This window comes from Phascolarctos cinereus, unplaced genomic scaffold, assembly GCF_003287225.1.
Source record: "Phascolarctos cinereus isolate Bilbo 61053 unplaced genomic scaffold, phaCin_HiC Scaffold_726;HRSCAF=1367, whole genome shotgun sequence".
NCBI classification, from domain to species: Eukaryota; Metazoa; Chordata; class Mammalia; order Diprotodontia; family Phascolarctidae; genus Phascolarctos; species Phascolarctos cinereus.
Genome location: NW_027556098.1, coordinates 275,058,396 through 275,084,892, shown reverse-complemented (window position 1 = coordinate 275,084,892; position 26,497 = coordinate 275,058,396). Strand labels below are relative to the sequence as shown.

The window sequence follows — 26,497 nt, the reverse complement described above, 5'->3', positions numbered from 1 at the left end:
CTTTCTCCTCTCCATGAATTGGTCCCTTTTGTTTGACTTTGTAGTTGTTGGTGTTCAGTTGTGGCATGACCCCATGGACCATACTACACCAATATTGTCTATGGGGTTTTCTTGGCAAAGATACTAGAGTGGTTTGTCATTTCCTTCTCCAATGGAATAAGGCAAACAGGGTTAAGTGACTTGCCCAGGTTCACACAGCTAAGTAAGTGTCTAAGGCTGGATCCGAACTCGAGCCTTCCTCGTTGTTGTTGAGTAGTTCAGTGGTATCTGACTCTTTGTGACCCCACATAGCACTCCAGACCTTTCTATCCTCTACTATCTCCCGAAGTCTGTCCAAGTTCATGTTCCTTGCTTCCATGACACTATCTCATCCTCTGTCATCCCCTTTTCCTGACATCAGGATCTTTTCCAATGAGTTCTGTCTTCTCATTTTGTGGTCAAAGTATTTAAGCTTCAACTTCAGCATTTGCCCTTCCAGTGAATGGCCTGAATTAGTTTCTTTAAGGATTGACTGATTTGATCTCCTTGCTTTCCAAGGGACTCTTAAAGGTCTTCTCCAGCCCCACAAACAGGGGCTGTTCAAACAGGAGCACTGGACCGAGAGCCTGAGAGCTTCAGGCAGAGTTAGAGACAGCCTCGTAGCTGTCTGCCCCAGTGGAACCTGAGAGGTCAGGCCCGAAAACACTTCCAAGCCAGGCCTAGCAAGGTACTTGGAAATCCCCCTCCCAGCCACAAGACAACAAAGGAAGTGGGGAGGAGGAGGCTCACATACCTTCCAGTTGTGGCTGGAGAAGAGTTTGAGATTTGGCAGTTATTCCCCAGTGCAGGGAACTATATGAAGAGGTCTAGAGGTTTGGGGTGCTGCTGGGAACCCCCAAGATTGCGATGCTGGGCCCTGCCTCAATGAATTCAACTCAAATCTTCCAGCCAGAGAAAAAGTTTATTAGTAATAAATCATATAGGCCAGGTGATGACCATAGGGAGAAGCAGGCATGAGAGAAGACCAGCCTTTGGGGCATGAGAGATTCTCAGAGTTTGAATAGGGGCCAGGGTAGATCTTATACACATATACACTTAAAGTAACTTTGGGTGGCCAGGGAAGGGGGCTGGGAAAAGAGTCTAGGTGAGAATTCTGATTGGAAGGTCTGAGAGATTAAATAGACAATGGGACTAGATAATGAAGGGAACTGGAAGGTAGAAGTTTGAAAGGCACCTGCATAAAATCAAAAGGTGGGGCTAGGGCTTTCAAAGGGAGATAAGGGGAGTTGATAAGGAACCCTTTGAGACCAGAGTAAGGGCTTTCTGGGGCCTGTAGACAAAAGGGAGCCAGATTATTTTAGGGCAAGGGGCAAAGGCGCATCCTGTATAAGATTAAAAGGTAGGGCTAAGGCTTTCAAAGGGAGATGAGGGGCTGGGGCTTGTAGACAAATGGGAGTCAGATTCCCTTTGGGGCAAGGGGCTAAGATCTTGGCTTGGGCCCAGACCCCATCAAAACCACTCCAGTATTTTTGCGAAGAAAACCCCAAATGGGGTCTTGGAAGAGTCAGACAAGGCTGAAATGACAGAACAACAACAACATTCTAGTGGTCTCTCACCTCTCCCTGTGAGGGAGGAGACATGTTTAAATATTTGTTCTTCAAAATTTTTTGTGATCTTTTCATTTATACTATGGTAGTCACTGTGTATATTGTTGTCTAAGTTCTGCTCCCTTCTCTTTACAAATCTTCCCATGTTTTTCTACATTCTTCATATTTGTCATTTTTACTGCACAATAGTATTTTATTACATTAATACACCACAGTTTTTCAACTCTGCCCTAATCAATGGTCACCTCCTTTGTGTCTAGTTTGTTTTGCAGTGGCAAAACATGCTGTAGTGAATATCTTGGCATACTTTCTTTTGTTTCTTTGTTGACCTTTTTTCAGCTTTGACTTGGGGTACATATCCATTGGTACGATCAAAAGGCCAAAGGGTGTGACCAGTTCGGTCATTTTTATTGCATAATTCCAAGCTGAAATACAGAGGAGTTGGGTTCCATCAACAGCATTGTTGTGTCCGTCTCTCCCTGTGGCTTGACAATGACTGTTTCCATCTTTCGTCATCTTTACCAATTTGCATGGTACCAGGTGAAACATCAGAGCTATTTGAATTTACATTTCTCTTCCTATCAAAGATCTGGAACATGTTTTCATGTGATCATTTACAATTTTCAATTCTTCTTCTGAAAAATGTTTATCTGCACAATTGGAACATATGCACCATGGAGCTGGGAAATGATTGAGTCAGTCTGAAAAGCAATTTGAAACAATGCCCCTTGGCACAGCAATATCGCTACTAGTCCTATTCCTCAAAGAGATGGAAGAAAGAGGAAAAGAATTCATATGTACAAAAAGATTTATGTCAATTCTTTTTATGGTGGCAAATAATTGGAAACTAAGTGGAAGCTCATCAGTTGGGGAATGGCTGAACCAATTACGGCACATAAATACAATGGAATATTATTGTACCCTAAACAATGATGACAATTTCAAAGCAACCTGAGGAGACCTGTATAAACTGTTGCAGAGTGAACTAAGCAGGACCAGGAGAATAATTTATGTAATAGCAATAACATTGTAAATACAGACAACTTTGTTTAGTATTTTATTTTTCCCCAGTTACATGTAAAAACAATTTTTAACATTCGTTTTTAAAACTTTTGAGTTCCAAAATCTCTCCCTTCCTCCCCTGCCATCCCCCACAGTGAGAAGGCAATCAATCCAATATAGATTATACAAGTGTAGTCACGCAAAACATATCCATAATAATCATGTTATGAAAGAAAACAGAATACAAAACTAAAGAAAAATAAAGTAAAAAAAAAAGTTATGCAACTTTGGAAAGACTTAAGAACTCTGACCAATGCAGTAACCAAGCATGATTCCAGAGAATCCTGGCCAGCACTCTAATCACTATGCCTCCAGTAGAAGCCATGCGGTAACTTGAGTTCTTTGCCTCTCTCTTCTGCACCCCTAAATGCTCTCAAAGTTAAGTTGCCTTTCATGATGTTTGCCCCAGATGCAAAATTCATCCTTATGGTTCTGCTTTTGCTGGATCATCATCTTTGTTCTACCCCCTAATTAAAGTTATCTGTAAACGCTCTGCCATACAGAGCTCAATAGTGTTTTGGTGACCTCATTAGCTCCCACCAGTTCAAATGCGTCTAGTCAGGTAGTCAACAAACATTTATTAAAGGCCTACAATGTGCCAGGTATGGTGGAGAGTCAAAGAAAATGCCCAGAGGTAAGAGATGGAGTCAAAGATACCAGTCAATATACCCAGCAAGGAGGCCAGTGTTACTGGATCAAAGAATACATAGAGGAGGGGCTGAGTGGTGGGGAATAAGATGTAAGAAGACTAGAAAGATAGGAGGGGGCTATGACATGAAAGGCTTTGAAAACCAAACAGAGAATTCTGTATTTGATCTTGTAGATGACAGGCAGACGCCAGAGGTTATTTACTGGAGGGGGTGTATGTGACAAGATCAGAGCTGTGCTTTAGGGAAATCACTTTGGTGCTCTATGGAGGATGGATTGGACTGGAGAGGGTCTTGAGGCAGGCAGACCCACCAGCAGGCTATTGCAATAGTCCAGCTATAAGGTGATGAATGCAAGCAAGCACCAGAGTGCTGGCAGCGTCAGAAGAGGGCAGCGTATTTGAGAGATGTTGCAAAGGTGAAATCAACAGGCCTTGACAACAGATTGGATATGGGGAGTGAGAGTAAGGAGTTGAGGATGACAGGAGATGACTTCCAAGCTAATATACCCAGACTTAATTTCTCTCCTGGACTCTAGTCCCTTCTCCTGTAAGCATTTAAACTCAACATGTCAACTCTCTCTTCTGACCTTCCTCCTTCCCTCAATTTAATAATCATACTGAGGCACAAGTCAAAAATCTTCAGTGGTTCCTTTCCTATTGTCTCTAGGATAAAATACCAATATCCTAGTTTGGTATTTAAAACACTCCAAACTATGCCCAAAGGGCCATAAAAATGTGCATACCCTTTGACCCAGCAATAGCACGTCTAGGGCTGTGTCCCAGAGAGATCATACAAATGGGAAAAGGACCCACATGTACAAAAATATTTATAGCAGCTCTTTTTGTGGTGGCAAAGAATTGGAAATGGAGAGGATGCCCATCAATTGGGGAATGGCTGAACAACTTATGGTATATGAATGTAATGGAATACTATTGTGCTATAAGAAATGATGAATGGGAAGACTTCAGAAAAACCTGGAAAGACTTGTATGGTCTGATGCTAAGTGAAATGAGCAGAACCAGGAGAATGTTTTACACAGTAACGGCCATGTTGTGCAATGACTAATATTCATAGATTTAACCCTTCTCAGCAATACAAGGATGTAAGACATCTCCAAAGGCCTCATGATAGAAAATGATATCTACTTCCCAAGAAAGAAGTATGAAGCTTGAATGCAGATCGAAGCATACTATTTGCTATTTCTTTTCTTCTGTTGTGTTTTGTTTCCTCTTTCTGATGGTTCCTCCTACTGGTTCTAATTCTTACCTACAACATCACTAACGTGAAAACATGTTTAATAGGAATGTATATGTATAGCCTATATTAGATTGTTCACCGTCTTGGGGAGGGTGGTGGGGAGGAAGGGGGAGAAAAATTTTAAACTCATAAGCATATGGAAGTGATTGTTGATAATTCAAAATAAATTAATTTTTAAAAAAACACTCCAAGATCACAATCCAACTTACCTTTCCACATCTATTTCATATTTCTTCCTTTCACACACATACACACAGAACATTCCAGTCAAGTGGCCTACTTGTTCCTTAAATTCATGATTCCATCCCTAACTGGAAGGAATTCCCTTTACTTTCAGTATATAATTCCTTAAGGTTTGTAAAGCACTTTGCAAATATGATGTCATTTTATCCTCACAATATCCCCAGGATGGTAGGTGACATTATTATTCCCTTTTTACAGATGACAAAACTGAAGCTGAAAGAGGTTAAGTGACTTGTGTCCAGGGTCACATAGCTAGTGTCAGAGGCACCATTTGAACTCAAACCTTTTTCACTCTAGGTCCAGCATTGTACCCACTGTAAGACCTGGCTGCCTCCAAGACTCAGCTCTGATGCTATTGTGCTAGTCTTAGTCAATAAACATTTATTAAGCACTGCACATACAAAAAAAAAAGCCAGTCTTTGCCCTCAAGGAATTTACAATCTAATGGGCAAAATACAACACATAAAAGAACTACGTGCACCCCAGACAGGCAGAAAGTACTGATCCAATCCAAGTAAGACTGGATCTTGTAAGATGATATTTCCCAATGATGAGTTTCCTGGGAGTATGGTGGAGAAGCCACAGAAGTCCAGAATGAGTATTGCTGAATTGAAATTGAGGTGCCTCTTAGTGCTTTCTCCCTCTGCAAATCACCTGGCATTTACTTAAGTGTATACCAGGCTGTGGAATCCTAGCAGAATGTAAGCTCTTGGGGGCAAGGACTGTTTCCATTTTTTTTCCCTTTGCATCCTGCAAAGTCCTGCCTATAGCAAGTGTTTAAGAAATTATTTTCTGATTGTATTATGAAGTGGTAATCATCAAAACAATCTGGTACTGTCTAAGAAATAGAGAGGTGGATCAATGGAACAGATTAAGTATATGAGACACAGTAGTAAATGACTATAGTAAACTAGTGTTTGATAAACCCAAAGATCCAAGCTTTTAGGACAAGAATTCATTATTTGACAAAAACTGCTGGGAAAACTAGAAAACAGTATGGCAGAAACTAGGTATAGATCAACATCTTACACTATATACCAAGATAAGGTCAAAATGGGTACATGATTTACAAATAAAGGGTAATACCATAAGCAGATTAGGAGAGCAAGGAATGGTTTACCTGTCAGATCTATGGGTAAGGAAAGAATTTATGACCAAACAAGAGATAGAAGCATTATGAGATGTAAAATGGATACTCTTGATTATATTAAATTTAAAAGGTTTTACACAAACAAAACCAATGTAACCAAGATTAGAAGGAAAGCAGAAAGCTGAAAAAAATTTTTATAGCAAGTATATCTGATAAAGGCTTCATTTCTCAAGCACATAAAGAACTGAGTCAAATTTATAAGAAAACAAGTCATTCCCCAATTGATAAATGGTCAAAGGCTTTGAACTAGCAGTTTTCCGATGAAGAAATCAAAGCTATCTATAGTCAAATGAAAAAAAATGCTCTAAATCACTACTGATTAGAGAAATGCAAATTAAAACATCTCAGAGTTCAGAGTGACTAATATGACAGAAGAGAAAATGATAAACATGGGAAAATTGGGACACTAATGTATCGTTGGTAGAATGGTGAAGTGATCCAATCATTCTGGAGAACAATTTGGAACTGTGCCCAATGGGCTATGATATTGTCCATACTTTTTGATCCAGCAATACTACTATTAGATCTGTATCCCAAAGAGATTAAAAAGAAAAAAAAAGAGGGGGGAAAGACCGATTTATACAAAAACATTTATAGCAGCTCTTTGTGCAGTGGCAAAGAACTGGAAATCATGATGCCCATCAACTGAGGAATGGCTAAACAAGTGGTATGTGATCTAATGGAATACTATTATGTTATAAGAAATGAAAAACAGGATAATTTAAAAAAAAAACCCGGAGGACTTACATGAACTGATGCAAAGTGAAGTGAGCAGAACCAGGAGAACATGGTATACAATAACAGCAACATTGTACGATGATCAACTGTGAATGACTTAGCTATTCTCAGCAGTATGGTGATGATCTAAGACAATTCCAAAAGACTCATGATGAAAAATGCTATCCACCTCCAGAGAAAGAACTGATGGAGTCTGAATGCAGATCAAAGCGTATTGTTTTTCACTGTGTGTGTGTGTGGTGTTTTTTTTTGGGGGGGGTGTTTTCTTTTACAACATCATTAACATAGAACTATGTTTTGCATGATTGCACATGTATGACATATATCAAATTGCCTACTGTCTCAGAGAAGGAGAGTGGGAGACAATTTGGAACTCAGCATTTAAAAAAAAAGAATGTTAAAAATTGGTTTTACAAGTAATTGGGAATTTTTTAAATGATTTTCCGAGTGTAACTGGGGCTGAGGACTGAGCATCAATTCCCAAACTCACCTCACAATCCTCCGTAATATAAACCACATTAGTACAGCATGTATGTACGTACCGCCGACTCGGAGATAGCGGATTTAGGACCCGCGACATGCTGGGAATTGTAGTCCAAGCACCCAGCTGAAACCGCGAGGAGGGTGAAAGGCGCCATTCTGCCGCGCATGCGCACGCCATCTAAGGAGCTAGCATGGCGGACCCATCAGTTCAACCCGGCAAGAGAAAACGGGAAGAGGAGGAGGAGGAGGAGGAGGAGGAGAAGGAGGAGTCGCTCTTGGCTTCTGGGCCAGGAGGCGATAAAGAGCCCGTTGGGAATGGAACCGCTGCCTCCACTCGTTTCCCTTTTTCTGGCTTCCGATTGCAGAAAGTGCTCAAAGAGTCTTCGCGGGATAAAATAATTTTCCTTCATGGGAAGGTACCATTCTTTCCGCTCGTCGGGGGAGTGAGGCGGAAGGGCTGTACCAAACCTCCCTTTTGTGGCTCATTATTTCCTTTCCGCGCTTAGGCTGCGGGGAATGTACCAATCACTGAATACGGGGGCCGGGACGTACCAACCAGGGGCTAGAAGAGGGCAAGTGACAGCATTTACTCGAGTTGAGCAGAGAGTCCTGTGCAAAGGTGCAATCCGTTCTGTTGTTTGCTCAGATTTAGTCCCTGGAAGATGTCGTTGGTGGACTGCTGCCTTTGGCTTTGGCATTTTAATTTGTTCTTTGACCCAGAGCAAGAATAATAATGATAGTAAATGATAACAGCCGGCATTTATGTATTGCCTGCTGTGTGCCAGACCCTTTATAATCATTATCTCATTTGATCTCCGCAAAACCCTGGGAGATAGGGGCTGTCATTACCCCCACTTTACAGATGGGGACACTGAGGCAGGAAGGTTAAGTGACTTGCTCAAGGTCAGGCAGCTAGTATCTGAGGTTAGATTTGAACTCTGCTCTTCCTGATTCTAGAGGTAGTTCTCCTATTCACTGTGCCACCTAGCTGGCTCCAAGTCAGAAAGAGACTCAGTTTCCTTGGAATTTCTCGAGGGCAGGGACTGTCAGTTGCCTCTTTTTGCATCCCCAGTGCTTAATAAATGGAGATAAAACTTATTCTGCCTACCTCACAGGGTGGTCTTGAGAACAGTACTTTTTTGATTTTAAAGTACTTTAATAATATGAGGTATAATACGAATTATTATCACTAAGCACTAGGAGAAATACTCCCCCCTGGGGAGAGCATCTCCCCATCTTTCAAGGGCACTGTTTTAATGAGGAAGGCAGAATAAATGTTTTCAATAATAACAATAATAATAGCTCCCATTTATTTAGCAATTTAAGGTTTGCAAAAGTACTTTCCAAATCTCCTTTAATCCTCACAATAACTGTGGGAGGTAAGAAATGGGCCCAGAGATGTTAAGGGATTTGCCCAGGGTCATACTGTTAATAAGTGTCTGAGGCAGGATTTAAGCTGAGGTCTCCCTGCCTCCAGATCCCTCAGTCTATTCACTGTGCCACCTTGCTAATTTTTATTATTAATAAAATTATAACTAATAATTATATTAATAAATATAACAGAACCACCCACAAAAGGGAGCTGAAAACAATCACTAAGCACTTAGTAAACACAAGGTTCCAGGTGCTGAAAGATCTAAGGTAAAAAATTGAAACAATTTTTAATTTCCAAGAGCTCAGCAAGGAGATAGTCCTTGAGAAATTATGATTGCTTAGTAATAGCAAAGAGGGCACCACTTAGTCCAAATCTCACAGCTACCAAACATCCCTAACTTTGCTGTACCTCAGAATATCAAGTTCTGTCACCCATGTCTAGATTTTGAGGTCAGTAGGCCTAGGCTTCTGTGTCTTTTGTTTTTGGCCAAGTTCTCTTGGTCCTTCATATTTCTAATGTAGAGTCCCTACTGATTAGTCACCAAAGAACCCTTTAATCTAAGACTGGGGACATGTACAAAAATATTTGTAGCAGCTCGTTTTGTGGTGGCAAAGAATTGGAAATTGAGAGGATGCCCATCAATTGGGGAATGGCTGAACAAGTTGTGGTATGTGAATGTAATGGAATACTATTGTGCTAGAAGAAATGATGAGCAGGTGGATTTCAGAAAAACCTGGGAAGACACATATGGACTGATGCTGAGTGAAGTGAGCAGAACCAGGAGAATGTTTTACACAGTAACAGCCACGTTGTACAATGACTAACGTTGATAGACTTAGCCCTTCTCAGCAATGCAAGGATCTAAGACATCTCCAAAGGTCTCATGTTGGAAAATGCTATCCACATCCAAAGAAAGAACTATGGCGTTTGAATGCAGACTGAAGCATACTATTTGCATTTTTTTTCTTCTGTTTTGTTTTGTTTCTTCTTTCTGATGGTTCCTCCTATTGGTTCTGATTCTTCCTTACAACATGACTAATGTGAAAATATGTTTAGTAGGAATGTATATGTATAGCCTATATCAGATTGCGAGCCATCTTGGGGAGGGAGGTGGGGAGGGAGAGGGAGAAAAATTTAAAACTCAAAAGCTTATGGAAGTGATTGTTGATAAATCAAAAAAAATTAATAAAAAAAAAGATACAGGTATTTCAACACAACATAGAAAAATGAACAAATAAAAAAAATCTAAGAGTGGGGAAACTTGAATTCTAATTCTGGTTTCGATACTAACCAGTGTATGACCTTGGGCTAGTTACTTAACCTTTCTGTTAAGGAAAGGGGCCAGGTTAAAGTGGTAGGGCAGTTCTAGCCACAAAAACCAGCAGGATAGTGTGAAGTCAGGCTCCAGCATACCCTCCTGTACCTTCTCCAGGCTTTAGTGATTGTTCTGAGCTTCCCTGATTTTTCCTCTCCTCACAGGTAAACGAGACCTCTGAGGATGGAGATGGGGATGATGCAGTTGTCATTCTGGAGAAAACTCCCTTCCAAGTGGACCAGGTGACACCACTCCTGCTGGGGAGCCCTGAACTCCAGTTACAGTTCTCCAATGACATCTACAGCACCTATAATCTGTTCCCACCAAGGGTGCTGAGTGGTAAGCATGGGGGATAGGAAGGGAAGAAAGAATGACAATGGGAGGCTCCACAGGCTGATTTGTAGGTTTCTAGGTTTCTGTGTGCATCCTAACTGGGGGAGTGGTCTTGGGCTAGAGAACAGAATAGTCCATGATGCGATGAGGGGCAAGATTTGGCAGAATTTGGGATTTTGTCTGTAGTATATTTTAAAATTTGAAGAATATCCATCCATCCATCTCAGTATTATTGTTGTGAGGTTAAAAACTTACCAATTTTCTTTCAACAGTTATATTTTATTCTAGTTCCTTTTATAATTACACATCTGTAAATGCAATACTCTTTTTGCAGTATACTCTGGAGTTCAGTTTCTTGCTTTTGGCTTGATTTTTGCTTATGCTGAAGCATTAAAACACTGATTTACATTCATGAATCTTGCAACTGTCTTTTTGATTGATTCAGGCTTGGCCTCTTCTCCTGCTTCTTTGAAAATGTCTTCAAATCCTTGATGTGCAGCAAATACTTTTGCAACAGAGAACACAAACACTGGGGTCCTTTATTTGAATAAATCTCAATTTATCTGTCTAAGAAGTCTGAAATAATTGGCCATTCTCGATTTGCTTGCTTAGAAGTTGTCATTTTGTTAAATGTACCCATCAATTTACAAGGGTGGGAGATAATCATAGCAAAAGGCACTGTGATGAGCTGTGAATCATCACACCTCCAGAACAAAAGGCTCTTTTGGCCATTTTTTTTTACCTCCTGTTTGGATAATTTTCTGCTACCACAAACATTCCACTCACAAAATTATGGAATCCTTCTTTAAAGACTATTCGCTTTGCATTTTTATCATTTCTGTAGTCACCCCCATCCCCACCATTGTACCTCTTTGATATTTTTTAGCAAGCATATAATTTTTCCTGCTTTTAATTCATTTTTAGGGCTAATTACTCTAATTCTTATAGTCTCTGTAGATGATTCTGAGCTTTCCCCATCTCTTCTGAATAATTTCTGCTTTGTGCAGAGCACTGTGTTAGGCACTGAGATAAAGAACTTGTTTAGAACTCTACCCTTATTTAGCTGATAGTCATCGAGGCACAAAACAAGTACACCATATTACCTCATAAGTACATCAAATAGAGGAATAAAACGAAGTCTTCTGTGAGGTCTGAAGGTGCCAGCTTGAAGTTTGGAGGGAATCAGGGGGAATTTCAAAGAGAGTATGGTTATTTAGTTTTAAAGCATAGATATGAATTTAATGAGAGTTAGGAGAGCATTTCAGACCTAAGGAACAACACAAGGAAAGATACAGAAGAAAGAAAACACAGACTCATCAGAGGTGCAAAGAGCCTGGTTTGGCTGGAGTATAGAATCTGTAGAAGAGAATATGAAATAAGACTGGTAAAATTTGTGATGTTGGACTGTAGATGGCCTTGAATGACAGGCAAAAGGAATCAGAGGTTTACATGCTTGGCAATAGGGAGCCAGTGAAGATTTTTGAGTGGAAGAGTGACATGATCAGATTCATAAAAAAAAAATTGTATTCTGGTAGAAGAATGAAGGATATATTAGAAGAGAGGAGAAGAAAATGGAGGCAGTAAGAGCTGTTAGGAGACTATTGTAGTCTAGGCAAGTAATGAAGGTAATGAAGGCCTTGTATTAGGATGGGAATAGTTGAGGGATGGATGAAAGATAAATTCAACAGCACTTGGTAACTAATTAGATATAATAGGTGAGGGAAAGGAAAGAATCAAAGATAATAAATGTTTGTTGAATTGAATGACAAACACCAAGATTTCCAACAGGGAGGCTGGTGAATGGTGATACCACCGATAAAAATATTGAAATCAGAAGGAAAAGCAGATGACATATGAGTTTGAGATGTCAGAGGGACACTCAGCTAAAACTGTGTAGTTAGTAGGAAATTTGGATCTAGAGCTTAGAAGAGAGGTCCAACATGAAGATACCGATTTGGGAATTATCGACATAGGGGAGGAGGTATTTGGAAGTGTGGGAGAGAATGAGATGGCCAAAGGATAGAGTGTAGAAAGACTATACTGCCAGAGCATGACCTTGAGGGGAGAGGATGGAGTGATATTACAGGGAAGGGATAGAAGGATTAACCTGAATGAGAAGGAAGGGTAGCCCCTCTTCTGTTATCAGAGGGAATAAAGTGAGTGGTGATACTGAGAAGTTTTGTTGAGTAGAAGAGAGGAGCTGAGGTAACTATGGATGGCCTTATTCTTCTGAGTGAAATGGGAAACCAAGTCTTTTGCTCTAAATGTTGCTAATAGAGATACTGTTGAGGTCCAAAGGAGTTTAGAAAAGCTTTGAAATAGCATCTTCCTTCCACACGCAACACCCCATTCCCAGGCTACCCAAGTGATGGTTCACTTATTCTAAGCCTCATTGCCTTCCTTGTGATCTCCACAAAATCCCAGAATCCCAGCTGAAAGATAAATCTAAAGGCTATCTATTCAAACCCACATTTGAATAAGAATTGCCTTATCTCATCCCCAGCCAGTGGTTATCTAGGCTTTACTTCAAGACCTCTGGTGACAGAAAACCACTACTTCCCAAGGCAGCTCACGCTACTCTTGGGTAACTCAAATTGTTTTGTTTTTTCAGGAATGTACAAATGTTGTTGTAGGGTTTTTTAATTCATTCACAAATTCAAAACAAATTATCTGTAGGCTTGGCTAATAATGACAATAAACCATGATGTATTTCATCCCCTGAAACCAGTCATTGGTGGTTTATATGATTTTCTTAAACATCAGCCTTTATTTAACTCACTTTCTCCAACTGACTTTCCTGAAGTTAGAGAAGAATACCATCTTGTACCTTGCGTCATAGTTCCTGATGATGCTGTGCTATGCCAGAGAATCAGAACATGCTGCTGCTTCCCATGCCTCCATCCATCCTACTTGTCAGGTTCCTTCTCTTCTTGAGGAATTCCAATGGCTTCAACTTCTGCTGTAGTTAACAGAGAGGCTGTATAGTTCTTACAACTTCAGTTGGATCTATTGCTCCTTTTCCAACCATGCTTACATAATCTCCAAGAAATCATGACTGATTTCTAAGGACCCTTTTTTTTTTTTTGAGACTAGATTTCCCTATCTCTTTCCCTATCTCTCCCTGTCCCATTTCTTAGTTCACCCCTCCTTAGGTGATTTGGTGGTCTCCCTAACTCCAGGGCTCACTGTATTGGTGCTACATTTAATGTGGACACTCAGGCAGCTTTAGCTGAACCCCCAAAAAGGCAGGCATTTCACCAGCCTCCGCCTCTCCCAGTAGTAAGAACTACAGGGTGTGCACCACCACGACTAGCACTGAGGAGCTTTGTATAAAATTTTCTCATGTATCCATGATTATTCCCCAATTGCGTTCTCTCTCTTTTTTTTTTTAATTTTAAGGCATTGGGGTTAAGTGACTTGCCTAGGGTCACATAGCTAGTAAGTGTCAAGTGTTTGGTCTGAGGCCAGATTTGAACTCAGGTCCTCCTGACTCCAGGGCCAGTGCTCTATCCACTGTGCCACTTAACTGCCTACCCAATTGCATTCTTAGCAATGGGAACTGCTAAGATTCTGAAGTTATTTCTGTTCCAGTTTTTTTTTGGGGGGGTCGTTATAAGTTAATGATTCTCAGGCTGGAATGCACTGAAGCCAGGTACTGCTAACTGTATGGCATTTAGTCCATCAGTAACTCAGTCATTTTTTCATTCACTGCTACATCACTTGTTTCACTTACTTTTATTACATCAGAAAGTTTACCAGCTGTTCACTTAATGTTTCTTTTTCATAGTCACTACTTGTAATTTCTAACTGTTCCATAGTTTCTTAAATCTACTTTTCAGTTTGGGATTTTTTTTTTTGAGGCAGTGGGGTCAAGTGACTTGCCCAGGGTCACACAGCTAGTGAGTGTTATGTGTTTGAGACCAAATCTGAACTCAGGTCCTCCTGACTCCAGGGCTGGAGTTCTGTCCACTGTGCCACCTAGCTGCCCCTAGTTTAGAATTTTTCACCCTTGCATTTCAAAAGCATGATGTCATCCTTTATCATAAAAACCTCTCCATCTTTTCCAGAATCATGAATACATTCAAGGTTCAGGGTCAGTCTTTCATTTCCAAACACTGCACCACCACAGCAGTAGCCAGTGTCCTTAAGATATTTGTTTTTTTTTCTGTTGTCACCAAAACCTTTTACTACAACAACTGGCGACAGAAATTTTAGCCTGTTCAAAACCAATGTTCCAAGTGTTCTCCTTTGACATCTTCAGCAATTATGACCAAGGGCTTAAGGCAACCATATGAAATTTCAAGAGCAGGTACAAGAGATTGGACACTAGAAACCTTTTTTATTTAATAAGCATTTGGGAGTTCACATTTCTGACCTTTGGCTACATTAATAAAATATGGAAAGAGAGGACCTCTGTTAAACGTCATGACTTTCATCATTTCTGCTTTTTTTCATCCATTATATTTCCATCCTTTACTGAAATGACTCCCTTTCATGTAATTTTTTTCATTTTATCATATATTATATTGCCAGTTTATCAGCATCCATTTGCAGAAATTATAGCCATCTGAGTGATTTCTTCAGGGGGTTGTGACAGCTTTAAACTGCTCCTTCAGCTCAGCAGTGATAGCATCAGTTCCAGCATCACTCCTCTCCTGATCTCCCCCAAATTTGCCTCTTTGCTAATCTTGCAAAACCTTTCTTAGCAATGTCTGTGCAAGGACAATGGCTGTGGTTGGTCTATTCCCAGCCTCTTCATTTATTTCATTAGCATCTGAACTGTTGTTTTTGTATTTGTTCTTCAAGTCAGTTGCTTTTCTTACAGTCTCCCCATCTTTTATTACCTTGAGTCTTCCCCAGCTCTGTTCACAGTGGACTTCTTTGTCCTCATAGTAAAAGCAACAGCATCCACTAAGACTGATATTGTGAAGCATTAGGGCTTAGGCAGCTGCTTCAAATTTGATATCTTTAACATCAGCACAAATCAGATGGAGGAACAGTGTCCTGAACCCTGGTTCTATCTGATGAAAAAGTATGAGCAGCTGAAGCATTTTTGAATAGGGTGGGGTTGTGGATGGGGAGGGAGCAAGCAGGTGCTCAATGCGTGTCATCATTAACGAGTTGAGGAGCTGACAGCTCTAATTGTTAAGCCTGTCTTCCTCATATATAATCAAGATCTACCTATTGGTTCAGATTTTGCTCTCTTAGGCCAAGCAGGACAAGTCTAATCCCTTCTCCATATGGCAGACCTTCATATAGTTGAAGACTACAATCACATCTCCACTAAATCTGCTCTTCCCAGGCTAAAGTCTTCCAATTCCTCCCATCAGTTTTTATGTAATATGATCCAAGTTAGATCTGGAGATTCCCGATCTGGACAGTTTGGGGGGGTGGGAGGTTTTTACCAAAGGGATCTACAACCTCTGATACATAATGGGGTACTGATGGTAAATAACCTATGAAAGAATCTCATAACTGGAAGCAGGATTTAAAATGCAGATAATGTACAAAATACAGGCATTTGCTATTTAGATTATTTTACACACATATGTATGTGTATTTTTAATGTGGTCTACACTAAATATATGCTACACCATAGCACATGTTGCCAGAAAAACTTTAAAAAACTTTTTCTTTATTTTAATCATGAATTTGACAAACATGAACTTTCCATATACAAATAAGAACAGAAAAAAGGATTGTATATGAAACCATAAATCTTAGGTTTTTTTTAAAAGTATGCGTTAAATTTAACATAATAGTACCAATATTGCCCCTTCTCAATCTCCTGCCCTCTTGAGAATAACTACTAATTAGATGAGCAGTGTGAGTGCCACTCAGAACAGTTGCTTCCTTTGGCATGGTTTCCATAGGTTACCAACCATAGAGACAGAGGTTAGGGACGAGCCCCATTGGTTCCTCTCTTTCCTTATAAGGTGTATTTTGGAGATGGCCATATGGAGCCTGGCCACAAAGAGGAAACTGTTTGTTACTCAGGTGTTCACACACAGCCCTGAGCTAGGGCTAGAGTCAGGCTCAAGAACTTGAAGGGACCGTAGAATTTGTCTCCAATCCCCTCATTTTATAGATGAGGAGAGGAGATACAACCCACCCTTTAGGGCAGTGACTGTGTCTTGAATATCTCCCCTCATGTGGCCTACTACAATGAATGGCACAGAAAAGGTGCTTAATAAAAATGCTGAATGGATGAATCCCCAATCCTCAAATCCTGATTCAGTTTTGGGCAAATTGGAGAGCGGCCACAAGGTGGCAGTGTTACTGTGGCAATCAGTAAAGCACAGCCTGTCCAGAGCCTGAATGGGCAAGTTCCTCCTGGGATTGGGTTGGGAGGCCAGAGCCCCCTTCCATTGAGAGTCTCCTGGATTGGCTCTCTGCAGGGTCTCCACATCTTCCTGCCTGTTCCTGCCCCTCCAGACACAAAGCAACAACAGTGCCTGCTCCGCAAGGCAGGGGTTCTTATCCTAGCTCCATATACTTGTCTTTTAAAAAATATTTTGATAACTGTATTTCAGTATAAAATTAGTTTCCTTTGTCATGTTTCATATATTTTATTTTATGCATTTAAAAACATCATTCTGAGATGGCGTCTATAGGCGTCACCACTGGACACTTTTTGTTAACAAGTGGCTGTTAACCACCTACTATGTACCAGGGCCTTGTGCTGGATGGTAGAGATACAGAACCCCTGTGTCCTTTAGGGAATGCATCTGCCCTCAAGGTTCTTCTCTCACCTTAGGAGATCTCTTCCATTCCCATGTTTTTCCTTGTCTGCAGGGCATGTCTAGTTCCATGGCCTGCTGTTGCATTTTCACCTTAGCTTCTCCCTTATGCCATTTGGTAGGATTCTTCTTAAACCTTCAGAGCCTGGAGATCCTTAAAGATCATCTAATCCAACCCTCTTATTTTACAGGTGATCTTTAGGTTAAATGACTTGTTTAAGGATGTGTAAGAAATTAGTGGCAGAGCAGGGACTAAGGGCTTCCTGACTCACAGTCCAGTGCCCTCCCTGCATTGTTATTCCTTTTTTTTTTCCCTCAAAGAGCTTATAATATATATTTTTATTTTTCCACTTAACAATATTTTATTTTTCCCAATTACATGTAAAGATAGCTTTCAACATTCATCTTTATAAGATTTTGAGTTCCAAATTTTTTCTCCTTTCTTCCCTTCCCTCCCCCTCTCCCCAAGACGGCAAGCAATCTGATATAGGTTATACCTGTACAGTCATATTAAACATATTTCCACATTAGTCGTGTTGTGAAAGAAAAATCAGAACAAAAAGGAAAAACTACAAGAAAGAAAAAACTAAAAAAGGTAAAAATAGTATGCTTCAGTATGCATTCAGACTCCATAGTTCTTTCTCTGGATGTGGATAGCATTTTCCATCATGACTCTTTTGGAACTTAGATCATTGTATTGCTGACAAGAGCTAAGTCTGTCATAATTGATCATTGCACAATGTTGCTGTTACTGTATATAATGTTCTCATGGCTCTGAAAAGAGCTTGTAATCTAAGAGGGGAAGACAATACATAAAAAGAAATTGAAAGAACCAGGGGGTGTTTTCTCGCCCCCCCCCCCGCCATCTCTCTCTCTCTGTCTCTCTTTTTTCTCTCTCTCTCTACATATATGTAGATATCTATCTATCTATCAATCACCTACCACAATATAATGAAATGGTTATGTGACAAAGTGAGAAAGCTTGGCCTAGTAAATGGAGAGCTAGCCTTGGAGCCAAGATCTGAGTTAAAGTCTTGCCCCTTATGCCATTGGCTGAATGACCTTGAACAGGATGTGACCTCTCACTATCCCAGGAAACTCTCTAAGACTATACATTGCAGAACAGCAGCTGATTCACATGGGTGGATGGAGTTGCCTTACTGAGAGTTCCAGATACAAATGAAGTCAAAGGTCTGGAGAACTAAAAAAACAAACTAAAAATAACTCAGACAACTACTCAACTGTATTTGTGATCTCGAGGACTTGGGTGTTTCCTTTGACAATGCAGATTGTGACTCCTCCACGCCTCCCCATCCTGTGCAGCTTTCATGTGTGTCCTCCCCCAGAATCTACCACTGAAGTTCACCCAGTGTGCTCAAGGCCTTCCTTGCTTTCTCCTTACATCACAAGGGCCACTTATGGAGAACCATGGCTATCCACCTGTTATCCCTTGCTCTCACCATCTGACTAGCCCATCTTTCCTTTGTGTCTTAAAATTGATAACATTCTTTACTTCTGTTCTTGGAAGAACCTTGTTGGTTATATGTTGCAAGCTGCTCATACCTACCATGTGCCTTTCCATTACCTTCTCTGTGATCCTCTCCCTCAGTTATGGTGTTCAGGGTCTCTGCCAGGAAGCCACACTGGTAAAATATTTATATCATAAACAAAAAAACAAACCATAGGTCTTTGCTGTTATGGGAAGATTGTGTCAGGGTTGGGGAGAATTAGGAAAAATCCATTGCAATTTCTTAAAAGCAATCTAACCTGTTGTCCTCCTTTTCAACTTTAGGATCAACTCATTGTCTATCTGTATGTCCTGCGTTGTTATTTTTGAGGTAGGATTGTGCCACAAACCTTCGTGGTTTCACGACTGACAGTTCATCTTGATGCTCTCTCCAACCAGCCAGAGTACATCTTAGAACATTTCCTTTAGGTAGCCAATGAAGTTCTGTCTCTGGCTTTATCTAATCCCACTGTTCAAACACTCTTGTTCTCCTATCAGTGGAGTCCTTTCTGTGAGATTTCAGTGACCTCTTATCTGAGGAGGGAGATATTTCTGAGAAAGGAAAGTGGGGGGGGGGGAATTGGCTTAGAAGCCAAGACTACTTTCTGAAAAGGCCAATTGTTTCCCAGGATGTAAAACAAGGGAGTGTAATCTCTGGTTCTGTAGGAGAAGGCAAGAATGTATGGGTGAAGGGGAGATTAAGGTAGGGAGGAGAAAGACCTACCAGATCTTGGGAACCATCCCCTAATGTGCTCCCAAGAAATTTTGGGACTTTAGCCTCAGGCCAGTATTGTCCTCTCCAATTTTACGTGGAAGAAACCTGAGCCTCAGAGAGTGGAGTAGTGCCCAGAAAGAATTACCAGAGAAACCACTGTAGGGCTTATACAGAAGCCTTATTTGAAGCTACTCTTGGTGAGAGTTTTCAGTTCAGGTTTTTTCTTTTGGGGTTTTGAGTTTTGCTCAACTTCTGTTTATGTTGAGCTTCCCTTCCTCTTCATGTTTTGAACAGTTATCTTCATTGGGACTTTTTTTCCTCTCTGGGGAAATTGTAATTGAGAGCGTTAAGGAGGAAGGTTGACTCAGCTGCTGTGGCTACACAGAACTGCCATGTCAGGGTGACTTAGGCCCTGGACAGAATTGTACAATGTGGCTGAGTTCTCTAGCAGCTGGAGAGGAGGACTGGGTACCAGGCATTCAGTGCTCCACTCCATCACAGGCCAGCACAGGACTTTGGCAACATTCCATCTTATCATCGGTCTCCTCTTCAGCTCTTTTTGCCCCTGAGCCAAGGGACAGTAGTTATTAGAGTAATGAAAGTAGTTAAAAGGGTACTAATGACCAGATCCCTTCTAAAGAGATGATGGGGCTGTCTTGGGAAGGGGGTAGGGGAGGGAAGGAGAAAACAAATTAGAACTCAAAATCTTATAAAAGTCATTGTTGGAAACTATCTTTACATGTAATTGGAAAAAAAATACTATTAAATAGGAAGAAATAAAAATATTTTTTTAAAAGGACAGAGATGATATGACCTTGGATAAGTCACTTCCTACCTCTAGGCCTTAGCTTCTTCAGTAAAAGTAGAGGATTAGACCAGATCGTCTAAGAGACCTTTCTGAGCATTAATAGTCTAAGAATAGGGCTGCATAGCCAGCACTATGGCTTCACTCATTCTCAATCAGTAGAGAGGAATGTAGCTTTGAGAAAACTTTAAATTGGAGTAAAACCCCATTGTGGCCTGGGTTAGACCAGGATAGAATATTGCTGAGATCTGGGAGGAATGCCCTTTGCCTCTTTCTGTATCTCCAGTGCTTAACATAGTGCCTGGCAAGTAGTAGCTGCTTAATAAATGCTTATTGACCGATTCACTGAAAGGCTGTCCTTTGGCTTTATAACTGGTATAGTGGAAAAAAGTAGTACCCTGGGCTCTGGGCTTGATCTGATCTCTGCTACTTATGGAACTGTAAGTAAGTAAGTTATTCTCTGCAGGCTCATTTCCTTGTTTGTCCAATGGGAAGGTTTGACTAGCTGATTTCTAAGGTGCTTTCCAGTTCTGGAGCCTTAAATTTTCTTTTCTTGAAGCCATAGACTGTCCCTCTTCAGAGAGAGATCAGTTGGCATTTAAAGGAGAATTAGTTGAGGGCTTTTCAGATGTATTCTCTATATGGCACTCCAGAGAGAAGGCCACATTGAGCTCATAGAGAGATCAGCTCCCAAAGGTCAGGCCCAGCTGGAAAATTTGTGTTCTGAGCAGCCAGAGTCCTTGTGGCATGAAAACGCAAAGCCTCACTTTCTGCAAAGATGACCTATATTTCTTGAGTCTCCTCTAATTTCCCTAATAGATGCATGTGTGTGACTAGCAGTCACGTGCCCATTAGTCAGGAAACAAAGAGTTTTTTAACATCTGTGTCTAAGTACTAAATCATGCTGTTACACCCCTCAAGGAACTTACTTAGATGCTAGTGGGAGAACAAGACATACACATGAAAAGTTAATGATCTAAGGTAGCATATTACTTTGTCTATCAGTAAGCATGTATTAAGCACCTACTATGTGCCTGGCACTGTGCTAGACACTGGGGGCACAAATACAAAGAATGAAAGAGTGGGGATCAGGAAAGGCTTTAAGTAGAAGGTGATGCTAGATCATAGATAGTGTCATGGAAGCAACAAACATGAGCTTGGACAGACTTTGGGAGATGGTGGAGGACAGAAGGGCCTGGTGTGCGATGCACAGAGTTAGAGCTAAATGACAAATGCGGAGCTGAATTGTAATTGACGTGAGGGATTCTGCAAGGCAGAGTTGACGTGAGAGTGTCTCCCAGACATGAGGGCCTGTCAAGACAAAGGCACAGAGACCAGAATTGGGGCGGGGGCAACAAAGAGGCTGGTTCGGCTGGCCTGCAGAATGTGAGAAGGGAAAGGATGTATAATAAAGCAGGAAAGGTAGGCTGGGACCAGGTTGTGGAGGACTTTCAGTGCTACACCATTTGTGTCTGACCCTATAGTCATTAGGGGAACATTGGACTTCATTGACTTTGTAGGAAAGTGATGGGTCAGACCTACTTAAGGAAAATCACTTTGGCAAAGAATGAATTGGCATAGGGAAAATTTGAGGCAGGAGGGCCAGTTAGGAGGCTGTTAAATGTTAGTCCTAACAATAGGTGATTAAGGCCTGAGCTAAGTTGGTAACTATGTGAATAATGAAAAGGGGATAGATGCAAGAGATGGTGGAGACAGAAATGGCAAGATTTGGCAACTGAGTGGATATGTGGAGGAAGGGAGGATGAGTAGGGGGTTGTGAACATGGGATACTGGGAGCATGATGGTGTCCTGGACAGAAACAAGGAACTTCAGAAAACAAGTGGATCTGAGGGGAATGAGTTCTGTTTTAGACATATGTTTGAGATGTCTGTGGGATAACCAGTTTGAAATGTCCATCAGGCAATTGGTGATATGGGAATGGAGCTCAGGAGAAACACTAGGGCTAGATATATAAATCTGTGAGTCATCTTCATCCTTTTCTTTTTGAACACTGTCATCTTTTGCATTAGCTATTCTTGGACTCAGCTACAAGGGTAGCACTCTTGGAGACTCAAAGATGCTGATTGGTCACGAAGTGAGAGAGTATAGGGAGAGAAGAGAAAAAACAGAGATTTGGGATTGGGATTCACCCATATTTAAGGGGCATGATATGGATAAAGAGCCAGCCAAGGAGACTGAGAAGGAACAATCAGTTAGGTCGGAAGGCAACCTCTGTGATGTCATCGTGTGCATTCCCTCCAGTAATTCTGACCCCAGTCCATCAATTCCTTCCCAGCTGGTATGACTCTTGTATGTGTCTTCCCAAAAGCTCACTACATGGGTCCACTTAACATGCCAGGGTCTTCATTGCACTTTTCCAACATCAAGAGTCTACCAGTAGAGTGCACAACCTGTCCATCAAATGTTTTCACTTGCTGTTGCCGTATGACCAGTCCATCTTCTTTTTCACTCATACGTTTCTTTGATGACTCCTTTTACTCTTGTTCTCCTTCATCTAATTTTGTTTTAATATGTTGAGCCTACTCACAAAGGCCTTCACAAAGTCCTACTCTGAGAGCCCCATTGTGTTGTGGAGATGGCCCCAGGTTCTTGCAGGCAATGCATATGCCCAGGCGGGTTCTGCCATGCTAGAAAGCTCAGTCCCAGTAAAAGACTTGAGTTTGCTTTCTGAGGCCAAGCTCTCTTAAGTACAGAGAAGGAAGTTCATCACCAGTTGGTCGGCCACACGGATAGATTCTTTGGCCACAGAAACCCATGGAACAAAGGAAACTTGTTATCACATGTCAGATGAGTGGTATGGATAATGAGGGCTGCAGGAGATCAGAAGAGCCAGGGGTTTCTGTGAGGCAGGGCAGACAGGAAAGATTTCCAGCAGGAGGTGGAATTCGAGCCAGGGCTTTTGGGGCAAGGTTTGCATGAAGGGGTATTCTGGGAAAGAGGGAACATTCTGAGCAAAGAGGGCAGAAGGAGCACATGTCCCACAGCCCACTGAGGAGAGTTAGTTTCTGTGTGAACAGAGGTTTGGTGTCCACTCAGTACTTTAAGTGGGGCTTTGCTAATGGGACCGGAGGAAGGAGGAACAAGAGGAGAGAGCAGGGACCTGTTGTAGCATCTCTTTGTGCCTTCAGCCTTCCCTCCCAGCGATCCTAAAGGCATCAGGCTCTTTTCTTTCCCTTTTTGTGCACTTCAGACCTCCTCGTACCAAAGTATTAAAGTTTTCTTGAGGGTTTGGAAGGAGGCGAGGATAGCATTGAGTTCCAGGTATCCTGTGTGAAGGGCTACTCTCCAACACGGTATGGGACTTTTGCTGTGTCCCATTTCCCTTGGCCTCCATGTGGGTATTCTTGGAGCAGGGTCCAAGGACGGCTAATCAGAAAGATGACCTTCTTTTGATCCTAATCTGTGAAATGTAGCTAGGTACTTGTAGTACCTACCTCTCAGGGTGGTTGATAGGCTCAGATTGCGTGGAGAATGTTAAACAATATCAATCTGAACACGTCATATGAACTTCTGCTCTCATCATTCTTAGATAATCCACTTTTTCTTTCATTTACATTTTTATTTTTTGTTATTCTGAACCTCACAAACATCAGTAAACATGAGCATTCACGTACATATAGAAGAACAGAAAATGAGGCCCATAACATGAAACTGTGAATCTCTATGACACCCAATTTGCATTTTAAAAAAGAGCATAATAAATTTCATTAATTAGTTATAAAAAAAATGACCATTTCCGAAAAGAAACCTTTGCTCAAGATCTCAAAGAGAAGAAAAGTCAAGATCTGCACCAGCTGTTTACCTAAACCTTTCTCACCATTACCTCTACTTTTTTGTTTCCCTTCCCCTCTTCTGCCTAGACCTGCTTACCCCTCCCCACCTGGGCACCAGTAACAGTTTCTTAGTGTGCTGGAGATCCTCTTTCCATTTTCTCTTGAAAGCCTTTTCTTCTGTGGAGGCCAAGCTTTTTAGATTCTATTGCAAAATGGCATTGCTAAGGGCTACCAAATTGTGTGCTCCCCTAGCCAGCAAAAATTAGCAAGTTCTCCTTCGGAGGTGGAAGCCCTTAGTGAGGCCAAGGCCCAAGTCTTAGTGGGTAATCAGGGCCTTTGTCAGCAGAAAAGTTCCGCTTACTCAGAGGACCTAAGAGCTAGGTTTGGGCTGGAACCAGATTACCCACAGTGGTAGCTTATTCCATTTCTTCATTTGGCTCCATCTGTAAATTCCAGCCTGTGGTAGCCTGCTCCTTTTGCCTCCTCCCAGATCAGTGGTTAGTCTCCTGAAAACCTTCGTGTGATGCTCACTTTAAGTTTCAGTTGGTGCTGGATCCCCCCCCCCCTTTTTTGGAGGCAGTCAGGCTTAAATGACTTGCCCAGGGTCATATAGCTACTAAGTGTCTAGGCTGGATTTGAACTTGGGTCCTCCTGACTCCAGGGCCAGTGCTCTGTCCACTGTTATACCTGGACTCTCTTTTGAGAGTACTGTCCTGTGCCTTTTTTCAGTCTCCCTTTTCTCCCTATTGGCCCAGCCCACCCCTAGACACACACACACAGGAGACAGTCTATAGCACATTTTCCATTTTTATTGAGACTTGTTGTCTATGTTCTTCTCAACATAAAATAAGGAAATGATGAGATAAGTACTTAGGGGGAGAGGCTACTTTTTTATAGCCCAGGAGTATAGTAAGTGATGCTTCATGTTATGGTATGGCATACTCTCTCGTTTAGAATAGACTTTTTTTTTGTTACGGAGTTAAAAATTCTGAACCAGAATTCAATAGTATGTGTATTTCCATACTTTGACTAGGAGTCAGCTGTCTTGATCCTCACATTTTGCTGAGTGATAGATGTTGAAGCTATCCTACAGCATAACATTTCCCACCCTCAGAGTCTCATAGTTTCCTTCCTTCTCCTCCCTCCTCCCCTTCTCACCCCTCCCCCCATTCCTCTCAAGCCGGCTATGAGAGTATAGATCGAAGCCACTTTCCTGGTCCTCCTCTGGTTAGGGGTAGGGATGTGGGAGCTGTGCTTAGGACAGCAGAATTTGATTTTGAACCAGAAGACTCATTCAACTTCCTAGCATTTTGTCAATTAGCCTACAATGGCTGGTGACTAAGGAGAGGAAAAGTCTGAGTCTCTCTGCCACAGCCTTCAAATGATTGGAAGGAGAAATTGAGAAACTAGGGTCTTATAAATGAATTCTGGCAGACCTAAGACCTTGCTAAAACCAGGCCTCTGCCTCAGAGAGAAGCCTTAATCTTTAGTGGTACCAGGTAATTAGTGGTTTGGGGATATGCTTTTGAGACTTCCAGCAACTGAACCACACCCTTTGGCCCAATTGATCCTCTCTTTAGAGGTATGTCTGCAGTTTCCCTGAGAGGGTGGAGGAATAATTCTGTAATTCTTGGGCTCCTGCCCCCCAGCGTTAACTGTCCAGTGGCTGCTAGTCTGCCCCTAACCTCCAGATCTATCTCATACCCTTTACCAAGGCTGGGGAACCTGCCCTTTACCTTAAATTGAGGATGATGGAGAGTGTTGGCTAACAAGAGAAAGGCTCTAGAATAGGGTTCTTAACCTGGAGTCTATGAACTTGGTTTTTTAAAAATATAGTTTTATAATTAGTTTCCTTTGTAAACTTGTGTATTTTAGTTTAGGCATTTTGAAAGCATTGTTTTGAGAAGAGGTCCACTAAGAGGATTGTGACCTAAAGAAAGTTAAGAGCCCCTGTCCTAGGAAGTGAGCACCTCCCTCCTACCTCCTGCTGTGTTGGCTCTTGATGTCCAAAGCGTCTGACCATGGGCCTGAATTCATGCCCAGCCAGCTCGAGGTTTCTACACTGCTCTTTACGGGTCTGCCTTGACTTTGTTTTGAGGAAAAGTCTTCATTCCCAGATTCTGTGTTTCTATCGTTTCTCCCTTCTCTTCTGGGCCTAGCACATCTGGGTCAGATAAATAGAAACTGGCTTATTGTAATGAAGGGAGAGCAGAAACCGCAGCCTGAGCCATTGGAATGACCTCATGCAGTAGAAGTCGTTAGGGACCACTGGAAAACAGTCTTGTTTGAACATGTGTATGGGAAGGAGAGCAGACTGTCTGTGGTTTACATTTTCGTGTTTCATTTGCAGTGGTGTTTTCCTGGGGATTTGAGTAATCTGGGTTTGGCAGAGAGAAAGAGAGGCATCTGCTCTTTACTCTCCTCTAGTCAGCTCCCACCTGCAGTTCTGTCCCTTGCCTTCTGCCTCTGAAAACAGCTAGTCCTGGGTGCTGTGACTGCAAATGGAGGAAGGACAAAGGATTTGGTGGATAGCCCAAGAGCAGTGGAGCCAAAAGTCAGGCAACTGTCTGTCAAAAGAAACGTGTATGTTAGAGAAAGGGTGTTGCAGACTAACGGGTGTTGGGAACCCTGAAACTCGAAAGAATTAGACTCAAGCCTTCTTTTCAGTCAGAGACAAGGTTTATTGTTTCGCCAGTAGAAGCAGGCAGGACTTTTAAGAACCAATGCATTTGTGACGCAGGCCA

At 41.6% G+C, this 26,497-nt stretch overlaps 1 protein-coding gene and 1 pseudogene across 3 annotated transcripts in view; one reads left to right on the top strand and one right to left on the bottom strand.

Moving 5' to 3' along the window:
• Positions 1–7,342: 7,342 nt before the first annotated feature.
• The window catches only part of DCPS (decapping enzyme, scavenger), a 43,386-nt gene continuing 24,231 nt past the window's right edge, over positions 7,343–26,497 (top strand). For all 3 annotated transcript variants that reach the window (XM_021000700.2, XM_021000702.2, XM_021000699.2), the window contains exons 1-2: positions 7,343–7,585; positions 10,024–10,198. In XM_021000700.2, the coding sequence (XP_020856359.1) occupies positions 7,361–7,585; positions 10,024–10,198 (400 nt within the window). In that variant the 5' untranslated portion in view covers positions 7,343–7,360. The remainder of the gene's footprint in view (positions 7,586–10,023; positions 10,199–26,497) is intronic.
• On the bottom strand, positions 13,810–15,126 carry LOC110218051 (60 kDa heat shock protein, mitochondrial pseudogene; annotated as a pseudogene).